At 42.0% G+C, this 21,514-nt stretch overlaps 2 protein-coding genes across 3 annotated transcripts; both read left to right on the top strand.

Moving 5' to 3' along the window:
• The first annotated feature begins 480 nt into the window (after positions 1–480).
• On the top strand, positions 481–17,462 carry LOC118416851 (kelch repeat and BTB domain-containing protein 2-like). Of its 2 annotated transcripts, none has more exons than XM_035822124.1 (4): positions 481–745; positions 1,076–1,215; positions 14,688–14,903; positions 15,450–17,462. In XM_035822124.1, the coding sequence occupies exons 1-4, from the start codon at positions 500–502 to the stop codon at positions 16,351–16,353; spliced, it is 1,506 nt and encodes a 501-aa protein (XP_035678017.1). In that variant the 5' UTR covers positions 481–499; the 3' UTR covers positions 16,354–17,462. The 2 variants fall into 2 exon arrangements, with proteins under 2 accessions (XP_035678017.1, XP_035678018.1); XM_035822125.1 differs by lacking the exons at positions 14,688–14,903; positions 15,450–17,462 and adding exons at positions 1,378–1,590; positions 2,285–3,644.
• Positions 17,463–18,462: 1,000 nt separating this feature from the next.
• Positions 18,463–21,302, top strand: LOC118416858 (kelch repeat and BTB domain-containing protein 2-like). The gene is made up of 5 exons (XM_035822133.1): positions 18,463–18,709; positions 19,144–19,407; positions 19,713–19,849; positions 19,956–20,165; positions 20,431–21,302. The coding sequence occupies exons 1-5, from the start codon at positions 18,659–18,661 to the stop codon at positions 20,906–20,908; spliced, it is 1,140 nt and encodes a 379-aa protein (XP_035678026.1). The 5' UTR covers positions 18,463–18,658; the 3' UTR covers positions 20,909–21,302.
• Positions 21,303–21,514: the final 212 nt, after the last annotated feature.

Below are 21,514 nucleotides of genomic sequence, written 5' to 3'. Positions count from 1 at the left end.
CTTGTTCTGTCCGCGGCCAGCCCCTACTTCAGGGCCATGTTTACAAGTGACATGGCGGAAAGTCGGCAGAAGACGGTTGTTTTACAGGTAACGTTAGGGTATGTGTGGATAAAATAGAGTACAACAGGAGCTTCCCAAGATGGTACGCATTTAAGACAGCGCGTATAAAGGGGGAACACATTCTGTACCAAATCAACAAATGTCAAACTTTCCTTACTTAGAACCCCTACTCACCAATGCCACCTTCTGACCTTTTTGGACGTAGAGGTTAAAGGTCAACTTTTCGGGTCACGAATAATAATTATTATGAGCATTTTTTTAACTAAAAAAGAAATCCAATCAGAAGCATGTTAGAGATCATGTACAAATAGTAGAGATCATGTAAATAAAATAGCAGAATGTAGTGAAAATTTGACCCTAATAATGAAGTGTTATAAACTTATATAAACAAAATGAAACAATATATGCAAAAAATGTTTTGCAGGGTGTGGATGCAGGCATGTTTGGAGAGATCCTGAGTTACATCTACTCGGGAACCCTCCATGTGTCCCTGGACAAAGTGCAGCCCCTGTACCAGGCAGCCGACCTCCTCCAACTGGACTATGTGAGAGACACCTGCAGCAGCTACATGTTCATGAATGTGGAGCGCTCCACATGTGTGGACCTGTACAAGTTTGCTGATGTCTTCTCTCTGGACAGTATACGGAAAACTTGTCTGAAGTTGATCCATAGACACTTTGTTGAGGTAGGTTCGTCTCATATTTGATAGCATAATGGCGTGTTAACTTTCTTCGGATAGAAGGGTGATTGGAATATGTTAACGTTATAATTAGAATTCTCCTCGTGACCAGAGGTTTTGTCCATTCTGCCCCAACGAGATTGAGGATAATTATTCATTTAATTATGAATTGATCACGATACGGAGACAAATGCTCAAAGCTGTTCGCTATATAAATTCATATATAAAAGATCAAAAACCAGTTTTAGTGCTATTTTTCACTTAAATCAGGCCTGTACCAAAATACATTTTTTCCACAGAACTATATACGTGACCATATACACTGTCTCTTCACAGTTTTCCTTCAATGAGGAATTCTGCAGCCTGAGTGTGAATCAGCTGGCTGAGATCATCAGCCAAGATGAGCTGGATGTTAAAGAGGAGACAACAGTGTGGGAGGCTGTGGTGAGATGGGTGCAGCACAGCAGGGAGGACAGGTGGGCATAATTGAATGTTCCGATAGGTTAATATTGTATTTTTGACATAGAGATATGAATGAATAAAAATGTTTGATTTAGTAGCTACTGTGTTACTAAGAAGTCAGCTGAACCTACCATTACGCTGTACCCTTATGTCAACCATTACCTTTTACCCTACAGATTGCACCACCTACCCAGCATCCTTTCTCAAATCCGCTTCAACCTGCTGACCTCAGATGACACGGCAGCCATCTTGGAACATCCTTTGGTCAGGAAGGATCCTGGGAGTTCTGCATTTATCAGGGATGTTGTGCAGAAGAGCCCTAACCTCAAGCCAAGACATGGGATGACTACAGAAATGGCACTGCTGTTTAACCTTAATCCACACAAAGGGTCAGTACATACTTTTGTGTTTGCCCTTGAAAGTCGTAAACAATCTTACACAGTATCATTCAATATTGCAATCTTGCAATAAATGTACTTTTCATCTTATTTTAACTTATACTTTAGGTACTTAAGTTCATTCCTTATGGAGTTAAATGTTTTTATAAAACAGCGCATGCAGTGCTTTCTGTCTCATCCCTGTAGTCCTCTGGGCCTACCTGACTGCCTCATGTGTCCCACGCAGGGTTGTAGCCAGCACCTGTCCTTCAGTCCTTTGAAGGAATTTTGCAGCTGGGGACTGAAAAAAAGTTTTCCCCATTCCGTCCCCTGGGACAGACAAAAATTGATATGTAAAGATATAAAAAAAAACCATGTGTTCTTCTTCACCAAAACAGATGCCATTGAACAGCTTAGTCTATAAAGCAAAATTTGCACCTCAAAATGCAGGAAATAGTGTTTCAGAGGGTCTAGATTTCAAAATTGTTTTGCACCCAGACCCCCAAGAAATGACGCGCAACGTCATGCTATTCCTTCGGTGCTCGATAGGATTCCTATTCAAAATCAAGAGGACTGAAAATGATTTCAGGTTGGCTACAACCCTGGTCGGACAACATGGGAGCCCCAAGTCTTAGTCATGTAGAAGGGTATGAGTTTCCAGTCCAGTTTTATTTGACAGTTTCTTATGCATTTTTTCCCTTTCTAGTACCAATGAGATCTTCTTCATGAACCCTCGGGAAGGGAAGTACATCAGCTGCAGTTACGAGCCTGAAGACCTCCCTTATTTCTTGGACATGACAGTCACTAGTGATAACGACATCTTTTTATTTATTTATTAAACTTTACAGAAAAAGTTCTGCAAGGTGTGGGTAACAGGATATACCTTTACATGACCCACACCTCCAGCAACAGTTAAAATCATAACAATGAACAATAGAGAAAGGGCAAATAAAAACAAAGAACTTTACATGGAGGTATTCTAACAAAAAACGGCAAGATACGAAACAATACCCAAACGAAACAACAATAAAAGGGATCAGATAAACTAAGGTTAACAAACAAATGAGAATGATGTAACTATAGGTTGACCACACATTTAGATGTGCATCCAATCAGCACTTGGAACAATGGGTCCAAGTGCTTATTAGATAGACATCAAAATGTGTGGCCAAAAGAGAGAAGTAATGATCAATAACGGACTGCTTGAAACGATTTGTTGAGAATGTTGGATTTAGCCGAAGTTTTCTAATTTCAGGTGGTAGGGAGTTCCATATGTAGACGATTCTGTTAAAATAGGTGTACTGAAAGTTTGTAGTGTGACATTTACCAGGGATAAGTTTAGCTTGTGAATGTGCTCTTAAAAGGGGATGTGGGAGATTTAAAAAGTTGTCAATATTAATATCATAAAGTCCTAGTAAGCACTTATATAAAAAACATAGATCAAGTATTTCTCGTCGGTAGGACAGAGGTAATAGTGAACAATGTATTAATCTCGTCTTGTAGTCTGCTGTGTAATCATTAAGAATATACTTGGAGGCACGTCTTTGAACTTTTTCGACTGAGGAAATGAGGTTGTGTGTATAGGGTGACCAAACGACAGAGCAGTACTCAAGTCTGCTTCTGACTAAAGTGAGATATAGCATTTTTTTTTACATTTACAGGGGCATTGAAACCTACAGATCTCTTTAAAAAGCCGAGAGCTGAATTTGCTTTCGAAGTGATATTATGTACATGAGAATCGAAAGTTAAATTCCACGTAGCTAATACCCCTAAGTCGGTAAATTCAGGAACAGACTCGAAGACCGTGTCATTCATTTTGTACGTAAAGTTAATAGGATTTCTAGATCTGCTTATTGTAAGGATTTTACATTTGTTGGGATTAAAATTCATTTGCCAAGTATTACTCCAATCGTACATACAATCAATGTCTCTCTGTCTATCTTTATCCTAGATAGTAAAGCATCAGATTCAGAGGATAAGAATCAGCTGTTCCTGTTAAAGTACAACCATGTAAAGAATGTGTGGGAAGATGCTGGTATGTCCCTAATGATAAAGCGACAGGAAGATCATCGGTACTATAAGTATCTGCTTTATGGAGCTGATCGGTCTTTGTATTTGATATTTGTTGATCGAAATGGTGGCTGGCCTTTGGTGCAGATGAGAAAGTACAACAAGCACACAAAACAATGGCTGGAGTGTTCACCGCTGCAACTTAACAAACGTATACACAAGCATGCATCCTTCTATACATTGTCCTGCGGGTCGCACCTCTATTTCCTCACAAGTGAGACATGCACAATGCATCGCTACAACCCCAATCAGGACCAATGGAGCAAGCGGACCCCACCGATCGAAATTCCTGATCTCATTAGAGCGGTTGCCATGGGAACAGAGATTTTCTGCATAGATTATGACTTTACTAAGACTATGGTGTACGACACAGAGTCAGACCGCTGGCAGAAGTTGCAAGGCTGGCCGAATCCAGGAAAGTTTGTTTTTTATATGCCCAGTCTTTTCGTATTGGAGAACCAGCTGCACGTATTGTTAACCTGTACTAGCGACTCCCAGGAAGGTATTGTACATCTGGTGTATGTGTACGACAGGTCTGCTGATGCCTGGAGAGAGGTGAAGGCAATCTTGCCTAATGAGCAATATAAGTACGAATGGGAATCTTGTTCCCCTGTGGCACGTATATACCTGCCATATCTTATGGGGACATAAAAACACATTATTTATTGCATTATTCAATGTTGATGTGCAGGACAAGGGCACAAATAGAGTACAGAGCAGGACTGGTTAAAGACATTTTGTTTAGATCTTTGGTTTTCCTTAATGCTCTACAATGGAATTGATGTGCAAGATTTTTTACAGTAGTGGAAGTAAAAACACATACTTCCTTGCTTCCTGTTCATGCCCATACTTCCTCGCTCCTTTCTTTTATATAGAAATATCTTTCAATAAGAGATGATAAGGGGTAAGTTTAAGTGTAGTATACTACAATATACCATTAGCCTGGGCTTCTCCCAAATTCATGCCCTAATCATACCCACCGTGCCTTACTTACGAGCATAAATCACAATTTGTTGTGTGTGCACTTTATGGTGTTAATGTGTAGGATACAAACAAAGAACTCTATGGGACTCTTCGACCCATCTGAACTGAAGTCAGGCGACGACGGCTAAGTTTAGCTTCTTCTTCTTCGTCGTGTTTAGCTGGCCATGTTACTCGACATGGCGAACCAGCAGAGGCGAAGAGGCAAAAAGGCCGTCCCTACCTTACGTAAAAGAACATTATTGAATCAGAGACCGGAATAAGTGATAGGGACCTGATTACTATGATAAATGATAGATCTTACTGGAAGCGGAACTTTGTTAACGTTTTAACTCTAGGAGTACGGTTATGTACGTGTGTATGTATGTGTAGGATAGGAACTCATGTAGTGGTTCAATGACATTTTTGTTTGGATCACACCTTTTTTTCAAATTGTGCCAATTTTATTAATATGGGAGAAACCTTATATATTTATTTATTTGGATTCTCCACACTGGAGGGTATGGCGGAACAGGTGTCAAAAGACACCTTTTCGAAGCCGCCATACCTTAAACATAACAAATTATACATCAAATCATAATATACATAAAATACAAGAACAGATATCATAATCAATGTAACGTTCGAATCAAGATAAATCAACTTAACAACACACATACATTATTGAGTCCAAATCTATGAAATAGATATACATGTAGTCATAATATAGGGCAAAATTATCGTGGCCTTGTGGCAATGCAAGAGGCGCAACAGCATGCTAGTGACCATGTGCAGGCCTGCTCTAGCTTGAAGTTTTGTTGGAATCGGTTTTGCATAAATTTAGGTAGTTTTCGTTTAAAGGCAGACACATCGGACTGGCTTGTGGCTGATGCTCCCAGCCCTCTGGTTTCAACGGGAAGTTTGTTCCAAATTGTAATAAGTCGTGATGTAAACGAGGAGGCAAATGAAGAAGATCTTACTCTCTGAGGGACTAACATGTGTGCCCTTAAACTACGTGGAATATTTTATGCTTTTAAATAGCACTTTTATTTTTGACAAAAATCTTTTCTATAAAGTCTTCATATGGGACATTTTCTTCGATTGACCTAAGTAATATGCTTTGACGTAACTAAGTCCTTTGTCAATACCAGTTATTAGCTGACATTATATTTATTGTGTACTTGCATCACATATACATTTCATTGGTTCGCTATAGTGTGATTAATTTTGTCGTTGTTGATCACTTTATATGTTAGCCTGACTGGAATCACACATCTGCATGTAGCAGCTGTCACTCTGATCAGACCCTGGGCAGTGCTAGTGGATTATTTGCTTTACCAAGGAGGTTGATGGGACCCCTATATGGTCACTTAGTCTTAGGGTTTGGTCACGTGAACTGTTTATATGTTATTCTTAACTTTTGCTGACGAAGCAACTTGCAAGTTATCGAACTTTATTTAGGTTACGCCTGTTATATGGTGCGATGTGTAATAGTATTCTTTTTGCGCCATTTGATAAATATAGAATACAACACCGTGTATTCTGTATCACCCGAGGTCCCAGCCCGACCGCGGGAAGGATCGCCCGGCGGATGAAGGGACAAGTTTAATAGAACCCGTGAGATACGAAAAGTTATCACACGGTCCGGAAACCCGTATCGAACGTTTTCGCGTCACAGGTATGACATAACAATAAATACAAGGTATATAAATACAAAAAGTTGTCCTTTTGCCAAATGCATTTGTAATTCATGGCCTTGTAAAAATAATGAGACTAATGTTCAACGACAGCATAATTTACACGGATTCACATCCCATGAGTGTAACGTTACCTCCATCATGAAAACTCCTCATAGCTTGTGGCGCATGTTTTCACTGTAGACTCAACACCAGTATGCAACAGCACTTTAAACACTTTCTGTCAGCGCTACATAAATCAATTAAGGTTATTTTCATCGTATGGTGGTATTCTTTCATCATCTCGAGAGATGATAATTGTAGTGCTCATACTGCGACTTTAACTGGGTAATCAGTGTTTTTCTAGTTACTCTTTGACCCACGGGTCATACTGTCATCATCAACATGGCTGCCGCAGACCAAGAACCCCAGACCAATTAGCGGCCCCTCAGATAGTCCTTGTACAGGGCCGACACCTGTGCTAGGCGCCGAAGTGCAAAGTTGGCCATAAGGCTGGGGTACTGCAGGATGTCGTCCTTGAAGTCGAGGGCCGGCGGTTTCCCTGCCATCGACTTGTTCTGTCCGCGGCCAGCCCCTACTTCAGTGCCATGTTTACAAAGGTCTCAGAACACAGTATTTCTCCGCGACCCCCGTCCCCAAAAGTAGTTCGGGTTAAAATAGTGCACCGCAGTACTTGCAAAGGCCGTAGTTATTCTTCCGTGTACAACAGCGAGGTGGAAACTGTGGTGAATGGTAGAGGAATATATCGTTGTTGATACGGTATAAGTTGGATTACGTTGCTCCTTCGGCCAGCGGGAATTTGCGCCTTGATACTGTTACCGGCACTTCCTGTTCGTCGCCTGCAGTTCCATGACCTCCGCTGGGGGTCAAATCAAAGTGTCTTTTATAGAAAAACGAGCAGGCAAATCTATGCTCATTTTCAGATATGTTGTAGGTCGTACCCTCGACTTCAACATACTAAATTCTTGTAAATTGTATCTGCACCTTTCGATAGGTTTTGAGTCGTCGAACCACCTCACTTTGGGGTCCTTAACCATGTAAATCCCCATAGGCGAAATACTGTGTTCTGAGACCTTGAATCACAGCGTTAATTCCCCAGGGACGGGTAATAACATTGAATTCGACTGATATGTTAGGAATTGACCTCGGCTGACTTGAACTGTAACGTTTTTGTTACCGTCAGAACCGCCGTTACCATGGCAACGGCCGCCAAGACCGCTCCCTATGCTTAAGTATAGGACTTAGTGCGGTCTAAAGCCCGCTCGACCCCCCCCCCCTTTTCCGCCCTAAAAAAGACTAACCCCCAATCCAAATCACTCAGAACGGTAGAATGTGGTCTGGCAAGCATCTTGTAGAAGAAAAAGTCAACCAGAATATTAAATTTGTTGAGATAATGAGACCAATTAGCGGCCCCTCAGATAGTCCTTGTACAGGGCCGACACCTGTGCTAGGCGCCGAAGTGCAAAGTTGGCCATATCTCAGGAACCATTTGGATTTCTGTTCTAAAACTTGGTACGGTTTTATATCTTGACTAGTTTTATTGTATGAATGAAAAGAAATCCAAGGTCAAGTTGGTTCAAGGTCTCAGAACACAGTATTTATACGCGACCCCCGTCCCCAAAAGTAGTTCGGGTTAAAATAGTGCACCGCAGTACTTGCAAAGGCCGTAGTTATTCTTCCGTGTACAACAGCGAGGTGGAAACTGTGGTGAATGGTAGAGGAATATATCGTTGTTGATACGGTATAAGTTGGATTACGTTGCTCCTTCGGCCAGCGGGAATTTGCGCCTTGATACTGTTACCGGCACTTCCTGTTCGTCGCCTGCAGTTCCATGACCTCCGCTGGGGGTCAAATCAAAGTGTCTTTTATAGAAAAACGAGCAGGCAAATCTATGCTCATTTTCAGATATGTTGTAGGTCGTACCCTCGACTTCAACATACTAAATTCTTGTAAATTGTATCTGCACCTTTCGATAGGTTTTGAGTCGTCGAACCACCTCACTTTGGGGTCCTTAACCATGTAAATCCCCATAGGCGAAATACTGTGTTCTGAGACCTTGAATCACAGCGTTAATTCCCCAGGGACGGGTAATAACATTGAATTCGACTGATATGTTAGGAATTGACCTCGGCTGACTTGAACTGTAACGTTTTTGTTACCGTCAGAACCGCCGTTACCATGGCAACGGCCGCCAAGACCGCTCCCTATGCTTAAGTATAGGACTTAGTGCGGTCTAAAGCCCGCTCGACCCCCCCCCCTTTTCCGCCCTAAAAAAGACTAACCCCCAATCCAAATCACTCAGAACGGTAGAATGTGGTCTGGCAAGCATCTTGTAGAAGAAAAAGTCAACCAGAATATTAAATTTGTTGAGATAATGAGACCAATTAGCGGCCCCTCAGATAGTCCTTGTACAGGGCCGACACCTGTGCTAGGCGCCGAAGTGCAAAGTTGGCCATATCTCAGGAACCATTTGGATTTCTGTTCTAAAACTTGGTACGGTTTTATATCTTGACTAGTTTTATTGTATGAATGAAAAGAAATCCAAGGTCAAGTTGGTTCAAGGTCTCAGAACACAGTATTTATACGCGACCCCCGTCCCCAAAAGTAGTTCGGGTTAAAATAGTGCACCGCAGTACTTGCAAAGGCCGTAGTTATTCTTCCGTGTACAACAGCGAGGTGGAAACTGTGGTGAATGGTAGAGGAATATATCGTTGTTGATACGGTATAAGTTGGATTACGTTGCTCCTTCGGCCAGCGGGAATTTGCGCCTTGATACTGTTACCGGCACTTCCTGTTCGTCGCCTGCAGTTCCATGACCTCCGCTGGGGGTCAAATCAAAGTGTCTTTTATAGAAAAACGAGCAGGCAAATCTATGCTCATTTTCAGATATGTTGTAGGTCGTACCCTCGACTTCAACATACTAAATTCTTGTAAATTGTATCTGCACCTTTCGATAGGTTTTGAGTCGTCGAACCACCTCACTTTGGGGTCCTTAACCATGTAAATCCCCATAGGCGAAATACTGTGTTCTGAGACCTTGAATCACAGCGTTAATTCCCCAGGGACGGGTAATAACATTGAATTCGACTGATATGTTAGGAATTGACCTCGGCTGACTTGAACTGTAACGTTTTTGTTACCGTCAGAACCGCCGTTACCATGGCAACGGCCGCCAAGACCGCTCCCTATGCTTAAGTATAGGACTTAGTGCGGTCTAAAGCCCGCTCGACCCCCCCCCCCCTTTTCCGCCCTAAAAAAGACTAACCCCCAATCCAAATCACTCAGAACGGTAGAATGTGGTCTGGCAAGCATCTTGTAGAAGAAAAAGTCAACCAGAATATTAAATTTGTTGAGATAATGAGACCAATTAGCGGCCCCTCAGATAGTCCTTGTACAGGGCCGACACCTGTGCTAGGCGCCGAAGTGCAAAGTTGGCCATATCTCAGGAACCATTTGGATTTCTGTTCTAAAACTTGGTACGGTATTATATCTTGACTAGTTTTATTGTATGAATGAAAAGAAATCCAAGGTCAAGTTGGTTCAAGGTCTCAGAACACAGTATTTATACGCGACCCCCGTCCCCAAAAGTAGTTCGGGTTAAAATAGTGCACCGCAGTACTTGCAAAGGCCGTAGTTATTCTTCCGTGTACAACAGCGAGGTGGAAACTGTGGTGAATGGTAGAGGAATATATCGTTGTTGATACGGTATAAGTTGGATTACGTTGCTCCTTCGGCCAGCGGGAATTTGCGCCTTGATACTGTTACCGGCACTTCCTGTTCGTCGCCTGCAGTTCCATGACCTCCGCTGGGGGTCAAATCAAAGTGTCTTTTATAGAAAAACGAGCAGGCAAATCTATGCTCATTTTCAGATATGTTGTAGGTCGTACCCTCGACTTCAACATACTAAATTCTTGTAAATTGTATCTGCACCTTTCGATAGGTTTTGAGTCGTCGAACCACCTCACTTTGGGGTCCTTAACCATGTAAATCCCCATAGGCGAAATACTGTGTTCTGAGACCTTGAATCACAGCGTTAATTCCCCAGGGACGGGTAATAACATTGAATTCGACTGATATGTTAGGAATTGACCTCGGCTGACTTGAACTGTAACGTTTTTGTTACCGTCAGAACCGCCGTTACCATGGCAACGGCCGCCAAGAAGCTCCCTATGCTTAAGTATAGGACTTAGTGCGGTCTAAAGCCCGCTCGACCCCCCCCCCCCTTTTTCCGCCCTAAAAAAGACTAACCCCCAATCCAAATCACTCAGAACGGTAGAATGTGGTCTGGCAAGCATCTTGTAGAAGAAAAAGTCAACCAGACTATTAAATTTGTTGAGATAATGAGACCAATTAGCGGCCCCTCAGATAGTCCTTGTACAGGGCCGACACCTGTGCTAGGCGCCGAAGTGCAAAGTTGGCCATATCTCAGGAACCATTTGGATTTCTGTTCTAAAACTTGGTACGGTTTTATATCTTGACTAGTTTTATTGTATGAATGAAAAGAAATCCAAGGTCAAGTTGGTTTAAGGTCTCAGAACACAGTATTTATACGCGACCCCCGTCCCCAAAAGTAGTTCGGGTTAAAATAGTGCACCGCAGTACTTGCAAAGGCCGTAGTTATTCTTCCGTGTACAACAGCGAGGTGGAAACTGTGGTGAATGGTAGAGGAATATATCGTTGTTGATACGGTATAAGTTGGATTACGTTGCTCCTTCGGCCAGCGGGAATTTGCGCCTTGATACTGTTACCGGCACTTCCTGTTCGTCGCCTGCAGTTCCATGACCTCCGCTGGGGGTCAAATCAAAGTGTCTTTTATAGAAAAACGAGCAGGCAAATCTATGCTCATTTTCAGATATGTTGTAGGTCGTACCCTCGACTTCAACATACTAAATTCTTGTAAATTGTATCTGCACCTTTCGATAGGTTTTGAGTCGTCGAACCACCTCACTTTGGGGTCCTTAACCATGTAAATCCCCATAGGCGAAATACTGTGTTCTGAGACCTTGAATCACAGCGTTAATTCCCCAGGGACGGGTAATAACATTGAATTCGACTGATATGTTAGGAATTGACCTCGGCTGACTTGAACTGTAACGTTTTTGTTACCGTCAGAACCGCCGTTACCATGGCAACGGCCGCCAAGACCGCTCCCTATGCTTAAGTATAGGACTTAGTGCGGTCTAAAGCCCGCTCGACCCCCCCCCCCTTTTCCGCCCTAAAAAAGACTAACCCCCAATCCAAATCACTCAGAACGGTAGAATGTGGTCTGGCAAGCATCTTGTAGAAGAAAAAGTCAACCAGAATATTAAATTTGTTGAGATAATGAGACCAATTAGCGGCCCCTCAGATAGTCCTTGTACAGGGCCGACACCTGTGCTAGGCGCCGAAGTGCAAAGTTGGCCATATCTCAGGAACCATTTGGATTTCTGTTCTAAAACTTGGTACGGTTTTATATCTTGACTAGTTTTATTGTATGAATGAAAAGAAATCCAAGGTCAAGTTGGTTCAATCACAGCGTTACAGTATTTATACGCGACCCCCGTCCCCAAAAGTAGTTCGGGTTAAAATAGTGCACCGCAGTACTTGCAAAGGCCGTAGTTATTCTTCCGTGTACAACAGCGAGGTGGAAACTGTGGTGAATGGTAGAGGAATATATCGTTGTTGATACGGTATAAGTTGGATTACGTTGCTCCTTCGGCCAGCGGGAATTTGCGCCTTGATACTGTTACCGGCACTTCCTGTTCGTCGCCTGCAGTTCCATGACCTCCGCTGGGGGTCAAATCAAAGTGTCTTTTATAGAAAAACGAGCAGGCAAATCTATGCTCATTTTCAGATATGTTGTAGGTCGTACCCTCGACTTCAACATACTAAATTCTTGTAAATTGTATCTGCACCTTTCGATAGGTTTTGAGTCGTCGAACCACCTCACTTTGGGGTCCTTAACCATGTAAATCCCCATAGGCGAAATACTGTGTTCTGAGACCTTGAATCACAGCGTTAATTCCCCAGGGACGGGTAATAACATTGAATTCGAATGATATGTTAGGAATTGACCTCGGCTGACTTGAACTGTAACATTTTTGTTACCGTCAGAACCGCCGTTACCATGGCAACGGCCGCTAAGACCGCTCCCTATGCTTAAGTATAGGACTTAGTGCGGTCTAAAGCCCGCTCGACCCCCCCCCCCCTTTTCCGCCCTAAAAAAGACTAACCCCCAATCCAAATCACTCAGAACGGTAGAATGTGGTCTGGCAAGCATCTTGTAGAAGAAAAAGTCAACCAGAATATTAAATTTGTTGAGATAATGAGACCAATTAGCGGCCCCTCAGATAGTCCTTGTACAGGGCCGACACCTGTGCTAGGCGCCGAAGTGCAAAGTTGGCCATATCTCAGGAACCATTTGGATTTCTGTTCTAAAACTTGGTACGGTTTTATATCTTGACTAGTTTTATTGTATGAATGAAAAGAAATCCAAGGTCAAGTTGGTTCAAGGTCTCAGAACACAGTATTTATACGCGACCCCCGTCCCCAAAAGTAGTTCGGGTTAAAATAGTGCACCGCAGTACTTGCAAAGGCCGTAGTTATTCTTCCGTGTACAACAGCGAGGTGGAAACTGTGGTGAATGGTAGAGGAATATATCGTTGTTGATACGGTATAAGTTGGATTACGTTGCTCCTTCGGCCAGCGGGAATTTGCGCCTTGATACTGTTACCGGCACTTCCTGTTCGTCGCCTGCAGTTCCATGACCTCCGCTGGGGGTCAAATCAAAGTGTCTTTTATAGAAAAACGAGCAGGCAAATCTATGCTCATTTTCAGATATTTTGTAGGTCGTACCCTCGACTTCAACATACTAAATTCTTGTAAATTGTATCTGCACCTTTCTATAGGTTTTGAGTCGTCGAACCACCTCACTTTGGGGTCCTTAACCATGTAAATCCCCATAGGCGAAAAACTGTGTTCTGAGACCACAAGTGACATGGCGGAAAGTCGGCAGAATACGGTTGTTTTACAGGTAGGTTTGGTGTAGGATAGAGTTAAACAAGAGCGAAACAGAGAACTTCTAAAGATGCTACGTACCACAGAGAACATCGAAAACAGGGGAAATCCATTGTTTATCAAACACGAACAAATGTTAAACTTTCCTTTGTCCGTCGTTATGCCCCCCTCCCCACCTACTGACCGCGTTGAAATTTCAGGGGTCAAAGTTCAACTTTGTGGCCACATAATGAGCATATATATTTAACAAAAATAAGTCTTTACAGTTATCGGAAACAAATGAAATGCTAGAGATTGTGTAGATAAAATAACAGAATGGGATAAAAAATACTTTTAATATAAGATAATCAGATGCAAAATACAGTTAGATGCAAATACAGTAATTAGGCAATGGACAAATAGGGAACAATTTTCATTGAGTATGTTTCATTGAGTTGTCTGCCAAATCGTAAAGTCGGCCTTCAGCAGGCGGGCGTCTCTTTTTGGTGCTGACATGCCCGGGACCCACCCACGACCTCCCACAATATCGCTTTCTTTTTCTCCTGATAACAATTTCGTACACATTGTCGGCATTGCTCCTTTATTTACACAGGCAGTTATCGGCTTATCTATACTGCGCATGCCGATTTTTAGCAAACATTTTAGTCAATTCGTCGACGGTGTTTGACATTTTCGTGCAATCGTCCAGCATTGGTGACTTTTCGTCTTGGAGATAAATGAAGTCACTAATAATAGTGTTAATGGGAGCCTGTTTGGGATTTGGGGATTCCGTGCAATTGACCGAAGTGTGCGTTTATCCGATATGTAATTTACTGGCTTATACTGTATTAGGATGCTATCCTCTTGATATTACTATACTGATGTAAACTTATTACAGTAGGGAAAACTAGAATCTTCATCATGTCCAAATGAATCCCCAAGGTCTCATAATGTTAGCAAATGAAAAATGCTTTTTGTAAGCAGTATGTTTTTGTACGCCAAATTTCGTATCATTGCATATGTTGGTATGTTGTATTATATTTTATTACACTGGGTCATTCTATAGCTTGGTAACTCGCACTGGCAACGGCTGACCCACAAAAATACAGTACAGATTTACAGTACCATATATACATTACATATATGTACACTGTACTTCCGCAGGTTTCCTCCAGCGAAGAGTTTTGCAGCCTGTGTGTAAATCAGCTGACTGAGATCATCAGCCACGATGAGCTGGATGTTAAAGAAGAGACAATAGTGTGGGAGGCTGTGGTGAGATGGGTGCAGCACAGCAGGGAGGACAGGTGGGTGGTAGTCTTCTATTGATGCAAATTAGATTTAAACATGAAATAAACTACTTTCATACCAAGAGGTCAGCTGAGCCCACCCCTACCATGTACCCTACAGACTGCACCACCTACCCAGCATCCTCCCTCACATCCGCTTCAATCTGCTGACCTCAGATGACACGGCAGCCATCTTGGAACACCCCCTGGTCAGGGAGAATCCTGGGGGTTCTGCCATAAGAAACGCAGTGAAGGGGACTTCTAACCTAAAGAAAAGATTTGGGATGGACACACTGGAAATGGCTTTGCTTTTCACTGAAAGGTCCGGGGACAAAAGGTTAGCAGATGCTTTTTTACCTCCTTTAACCTTAAAAATGTAAGTAATAAGTATTTTTTTCATTCTTTATTGAAGAAAAGTGCAATGTCAGTTTACTGCACCAAAACAAATGGCCCCTTTTAGGGATAAACAATGGTAGGTGAACTTTTCTGCCTCATGCAACAGCAGACTTAAGTAATTCCATTTTTTTTTTGCTTTTGAATGTTACATAACTATGTTCTATTTACCTTATGCATTGTTGATTCTCAATGTAATAGTTCTACCTGTGTAATAAAATTTTGTTGCATGAGTCCGCATCAATGTATTTTCTTTCTTCTTGGATATATTATTAGCAAAAATTCTGCAAGAGGCCGAGATAACACTACAAATTTATTTTTGACAATATTTAATCTCTGAAACTATGCGCCACGAGAGATGCAGACTTCTCCCTCAGTCTCTGCTTTGCTTTTAAGTTCATATTCCTCTTCAGTATCATTTTTGTAAATCCAAGGACCAAAAAATTTATTTGGTTTGGCTTGCCCATTCAATGTATCTCTCCCTTAACAGCACAAAAGAGATTCTGTGGACGAACCCCGGAGAAGGGAAGCACATAAGGTGCAACTACAACATACCTCAACTTGCAGGAACAGTTACTAGAGACAATGACATCTACCTCCTGGCTCAAGATTCACTTACGATGAACGAGCTGCTTAAGTATAACCACATAAGAAACGAATGGGAACATATGTCATCAGTAAGGGAATTAAACCCAAACGGCAGCAACATACTAGCGTCACCCGACTACCTTAAGGAAATTGATGGACAACTTTTCTACCTCGTGGTGACATCCTCAGAGTCTCATGTGGTGTTGAGGAAATACGACCAGGAAACAAACAGGTGGCACACAGTGCCACACACAAGTTCGACACCTAATGGGTGGTTCGACCAGAACTTGGTAGTGTCCTGCAACCGGCACATCTATCTCTTTACAGAGACAGAAATACATTGTTACAACCCAAGGGCAGACCAGTGGTGCAGAAAAAACAAGTCAGACAACATTCAGATCGCATTGCACAACGCAGTTGCCATTGGAAGAGAGATCTTCTGCATAGCTATGAGCTTCGACAAAATAATGGTGTATGACACAGAGACCGACAGCTGGTGTGAGCTTCCAGGATGGCTGAACACAGCTAATGAAATTGGAAACATCGCTCTATTTGCAATCCAAAAGAAGCTGCATGCAGTGGTTGATTATGATGGCTTAGGTTCACGTGAGCACAGAAATGGTCAGCAGGCGTTTGTGTATGACGGGTTTGAAGGTGTTTGGAAAGCGTTGTCTGTCCTGCCCGAAGAACGTTGGTATATGTATGATCCTATGATACCCGTGGCTCGTATGTACCTTCCATATCTGAACCCCAGCCCTGCCAACACAGAAGGTGCAGGAAACACAGATGGTAGACCTGGGTTATAATAAGTATTATACGTATTGGTATTAAATTTAACAGGATAGTCCAAAATGACATGCTGTAAAGCTGTATGATAGCCTGAGTGACTAATACCACAACTATCTAAGATTTGATGGATGTACTGGAGTTTGCCAGTTTTTGTACATTTGAGACATTTTTCTTACTCACCGCAAATCTTCGCCAAACGATATTTACGTACGTAACTGCATAACATTTTGATTGACTACTAGTAACTACTATTTGGCTTACGGTATCTTATTACCACGATGTATAACCTTCAATGATGTATCATGGTAATTCTTCTTTGATGCGTCTTTGACAAGTCAGTGAAATGTTGGAAAATGTGAGATTAACCTTACCTGATGTTGAATTGTGCAACATCCATCTGCCAGGTAGCATTATCTATCTGCTACCTTGAAAAAAAAAACGTGTTCGAGAAATCAGTAGTGTAGTACCCCCGCTGGCCAGGTATGCACAGGCAGTACTGTATTGTACTGGTAGATATTGCATGGAAGATGTTGCCTGGACTGCCTGGCCATAATGGCCATTGTTATAGCCATTACTATCATGTTTTTGCTATAAACTTGTACCAAAAATTAGATTGTTTTAACAATTAACATTTACTGTTGAAATTATATTATCACTATTAGTTTCCTGCCATACCTGCTTATCCCAATGGGTCTTTTGTTTTTATTTTCAATAGTTCGTTGAGCATTGTTGATACATGTAGTAAATACTTTTATGTGGTTTTAATAAGTCTATCGATAACTGCAAGAAAACGTTCAAAGTGATGTAACAGTCAAGGATAGATACAGATGAAATGTAAGGATAACATGTCATATAAGTCAGTCAGTGACATAGTCATACGCTGTATTACAGCACCGTTGGGGTTACATATGGCGACCACTTCAGCACTAGTGTTCCAGTGCTGACAGAGGAGACCGTTACTTTTGTATATTTGTCGTAGTGATATCAGGAGACACGTATTCTTATAGTGCAACATTTGAGTAAATTCCCACAGATAAAAATGTGTTATCATTAGTTTTACTATCTTGTTACATTTGCTTGTTCACGTCATCGAACTTCTTCAATAAAGCTGTCAGAATTACATTTTTTTAAACATCATTTGAGGAAGCCGTTTGGTTAGGTATGGTTATGGCCATATCAGCATCCTTCTTCTTTCGTTTGAGGCTTTAGTCATTTCTACCCACTGTAAGGTTTGAGCCACTCACACCGGGAAGGACCGCAACTCTCCGAAGTTACCATTCATAGCCAACTCTTCGGGCGTTTTTAGGCTTCTTTTTAGCTCATGACACAGTTATGCCTGCCTTTCCCTTTTCTACTAGGTCGCTTGTACTGCCGACCCGGCCAGCAAAAGTGTATTATGTGCAAAAAAAAAGACGAATAAGGACCAAGAGTGCCTGCTATGGAGGCGAAAATATTTTCGATAGAAATGCTATAAAGAACTCTGGTCCACCGGATTGAAGCTGATGACTGCATTAACTACACGCAAGCTAACGAGGCATAACACATTATCTTCCAAAAAGATAGACATGTCCAAATTTCCATAACAGAGTACCCCCCCATACTTCTACATTATGTGAGGAGTAATCAGTGCTTAGCTATATAACCTTTGATCTTGAGGTAGCAGAACACAGTATTAGTGGGCGAACCCCGGGGAGTATGACGCGGGTACATCAAATAGTACGGATAAACTTGTTGAAGGAGAGGTAAAAAGCCTTATTTTAGGGGCAGCCAGATATAACCTGTGCTACGTGGTCACGGAAGGTGTCGACTCTGAGACTGCATGGTTTGGATTGTGAAAGTTTTCTATTTTGTGTATAAATGCGCTCCATTACGCAACTGCCTTTCTAGCGTGAGCCGGCTGCAGTTCTGTGACCTCCGCAGAGGGGCATTTCAAAGAGGGCGTGAGAAGACGATACGCCGACAGTATTTTTTTGTTTTTTAATATATTGTAGCTTGTACCTTCAACTCAAACATATCCGATTTTGGTATTCCAAAAGTGCACCCTACTATATTTTTCATTGCGTCGAAGCTAGTCACCTTGAGGCCCTTAACTATAGAAATCCCCATAGGCCGAAAACTGTGTTCTGCTACCTTCAAGAACCCCACGTCAGCGCAGTTCGTCCTCATTCCTACCAAGACTAGAGCTGTCTGCGCGGGTTTCTTGGAACTGTGGGTGACCTACAGAAGGCTGGAGTACTGCAGGATGTCGTCCTTGAAGTCGAGGGCCGGCGGTTTCCCTGCCATCGGCTTGTTCTGTCCGCGGCCAGCCCCTACTTCAGGGCCATGTTTACAAGTGACATGGCGGAAAGTCGGCAGAATACGGTTGTTTTACAGGTAGGTTTGGTGTAAAATAGAGTAAAACAGAGACCATTTAAAGATGCTGCGTACCATAGAGAGCGCAATATAAAACAGGGAAAATCTATTGTTTACCAAAACGAACAAATGTTGAACTTTCCTTTGTCCTTCACTATGCCCCCTCCCCACCTACTGACCTCTTTGGTATTTTGGGGTCAAAGTTCATCTTTGTGGCCACATCATAATGAGCAAATATTTTCAACAAAAAAGTCTTTACAGTTATCGGAAACAGATGAAGTACTAGAAGGAAGTAGTAGAGATTAAAATATACATAAGATAACAGAATGGTAGACATAAATGATTTTCATAAGATAATCAAGCAAAAATGTATATATTTCCCTTTTTTATACACCCTGACAATGATACCTTATTTGTTAAATCTTTGAACATTGTTACGATTTACTGTTCTGCAGGGTGTGGATGCAGGTATGTTTGGGGAGATCCTAAGCTATATTTACTCGGGAACTCTCCATGTGTCCCTGGACAAAGTGCAGCCCCTGTACCAGGCAACCGACCTCCTCCAACTGGACTATCATGTGAGAGACACCTGCAGCAGCTACATGGCCATGAACGTGGATCGCCCCACCTGTGTGGACCTGTACAAGTCCTCTAATGTCTTCACTGTGGACATTGTCCGAAAAGCTTGTCTGAAGTTTATCAATAGAAACTTTGTTGAGGTGGGTTTGATGTTTTGATAGTAGGTCACTTCATTTATACTTGCCTCTCATACAAGGATAGTTGTACTCTGTCTTGAAAGTCTAGAAGAATGGCTCTGTGTGGTATGGGTCAATTCCTGTTTGTTCTCTCTCTTATGTAAGTTAATTGATCGTTATTTTAGAGGATGTCACCAAAAAAATTGAACTTTGTAACTTTGTAATATAAAGAAAAAAAACCACTTTTTTAGTACTTTTTTTCAATTTCAACAGACATTTACCAATAAAAGGTTGTTTTCACACAGTACCATGTACATGTACCTCCACAGGTTGCCTCTAGCGAGGAGTTTTGCAGCCTGAGTATGAATCAGCTGACTGAGATCATCAGCCACGATGGGCTGGATGTTAAAGAGACAACAGTGTGGGAGGCTGTGGTGAGATGGGTACAGCACAGCAGGGAGGACAGGTGGGTGTAGGTACACATCGTGGTTTTAACATGAAATAAACGTAATTAATTAAGGTAATGTGATATAAGGCAGCCAGCTAAATCTTCACCTTCCTTTACTCTACAGACTGCACCACCTACCCAGCATCCTCTCTGACATCCGCTTCAACCTGCTGACCTCAGACGACACGGCAGCCATCTTGGAACACCCCCTGGTTACTGAGGATCCTGGGAGTTCTGAGGTCCTCCAAAATGTGGTACAGAAAGGGAACCTCAACCTGCAGCCGAGGCTTGGGATGACCATGGAAATGGCGATGCTGTACAATGCAGCCCTGGGGTACGTATATACTTATTTTTTAAATTTTGTCAGCTGTGAACAAGTCAACTATTGCACAATATATTTCTACATTCTGTGGTCCTGCAGTAAATGAACTATTCTCTCACTTATCTAATTCCTACTTATACTTTTAGACATTTCTTATGGGGCTACAAGATAAGATTTGCTTGAGCAGTAACTGCTGCAATTTCAGCCTCATTCCTGTAGAAAGTTAGAGTTTTCTGTCCAGCTTTACTTTTGACAGTTTGTATTTTGTCCTCTCCAGTTCAAGTGAGCTCCTCTTCATGAACCCACAGAAAGGGAAGTACATCAGCTGCAGTTACAAGCCTGGAGGCATTCCTAATTCCTCCATCATGACAGTCACCAGTGATAACGACATCTATATCCTGAACACGAAAGGATCAGAGGATAAAGATAAGTTATCTCTGTTTAAGTACAACCATGCCAAAAACTTGTGGGAACAAGCAGATGTGTCCTTGATATCTGAGGGACCAGAAGACGACTTCGCGTATGAAAAACACCTTTTTAAAGTTGGTGGAACTTTGTATTACCTTGCTGTTTATATCGAGCAGTCTTTGCAGCAGATTCGAAAGTACAACCCACACACAAACCAGTGGCAGGAGTGTTCACAGCTGCAACTTGACATAACTTTCCGTTCCGCAGCAGCATTATCCTGTGGACACAGAGTCAGACCGCTGGCAGAAAGTGCAAAGCTGGGAGAGCCCAGAAAACCTATATGTTGACCGTTTTCCTATTCTTTTCGTACTGGAGAACCAGCTACACATATTGTTATTATGTGCTAGCGACCTCCACGAAGCCAAAGTGTATCTGGTTATTCTGGTATATGTGTATGACAGGTCTGTTGATGTCTGGAATGAGTTAGAGGCAAACATGCCTGATAAGGAATATTATTCGTTTGGTTCTTATTCCACTGTGGCACGTATATACCTACCATATCTTAAGAGTACATGAAAACACGTCACTTCTTAACGCTATTCAGTATTAATGTGCAGGATAAGAACATATGGCGAATAGGTTAAAACTGATTAGCAACATTTTGTTTAGATCTTGGCTTTTATTGAATGTTCAAAAGTGTGATAGATGTACTAGACTTTATACTTCAGTAAAAGAAAGGGGATTTACAGAAATGCTTCATTATTTCTTATTAGTGGCATATTTCTATAAGGGACTGAATTGATGTTCTGTGTCTTAAAGTTTAACAGGAGAAAATACAATATATCATCACCCTGGGTAGCTTTCTAGTTAGTATCCTAGGCCATTCATAATACTATTTGATGAGAGAGGTGGGTGGTACGGGAGCCCTACTCACGTAATTACTTGTAAGATGG

This window comes from Branchiostoma floridae, chromosome 5, assembly GCF_000003815.2.
Source record: "Branchiostoma floridae strain S238N-H82 chromosome 5, Bfl_VNyyK, whole genome shotgun sequence".
NCBI lineage: Eukaryota > Metazoa > Chordata > Leptocardii > Amphioxiformes > Branchiostomatidae > Branchiostoma > Branchiostoma floridae.
Note: the sequence above shows the minus strand (reverse complement) of the source record. Positions and strands in the feature narration are given on the sequence as shown.

Coding starts and splice junctions, on each gene's coding strand:
- LOC118416851 (XM_035822124.1), top strand. CDS start 500: ATGTTTGGAGAGATCCTGAGTTACATCTACTCGGGAACCCTCCATGTG. Junction 746..1,075: donor TCCATAGACACTTTGTTGAG/GTAGGTTCGTCT, acceptor GTCTCTTCACAG/TTTTCCTTCAATGAGGAATT. Junction 1,216..14,687: donor CAGCACAGCAGGGAGGACAG/GTGGGCATAATT, acceptor TGTACCCTACAG/ACTGCACCACCTACCCAGCA.
- LOC118416858 (XM_035822133.1), top strand. CDS start 18,659: ATGTTTACAAGTGACATGGCGGAAAGTCGGCAGAATACGGTTGTTTTA. Junction 18,710..19,143: donor AGAATACGGTTGTTTTACAG/GTAGGTTTGGTG, acceptor ACTGTTCTGCAG/GGTGTGGATGCAGGTATGTT. Junction 19,850..19,955: donor CAGCACAGCAGGGAGGACAG/GTGGGTGTAGGT, acceptor TTTACTCTACAG/ACTGCACCACCTACCCAGCA.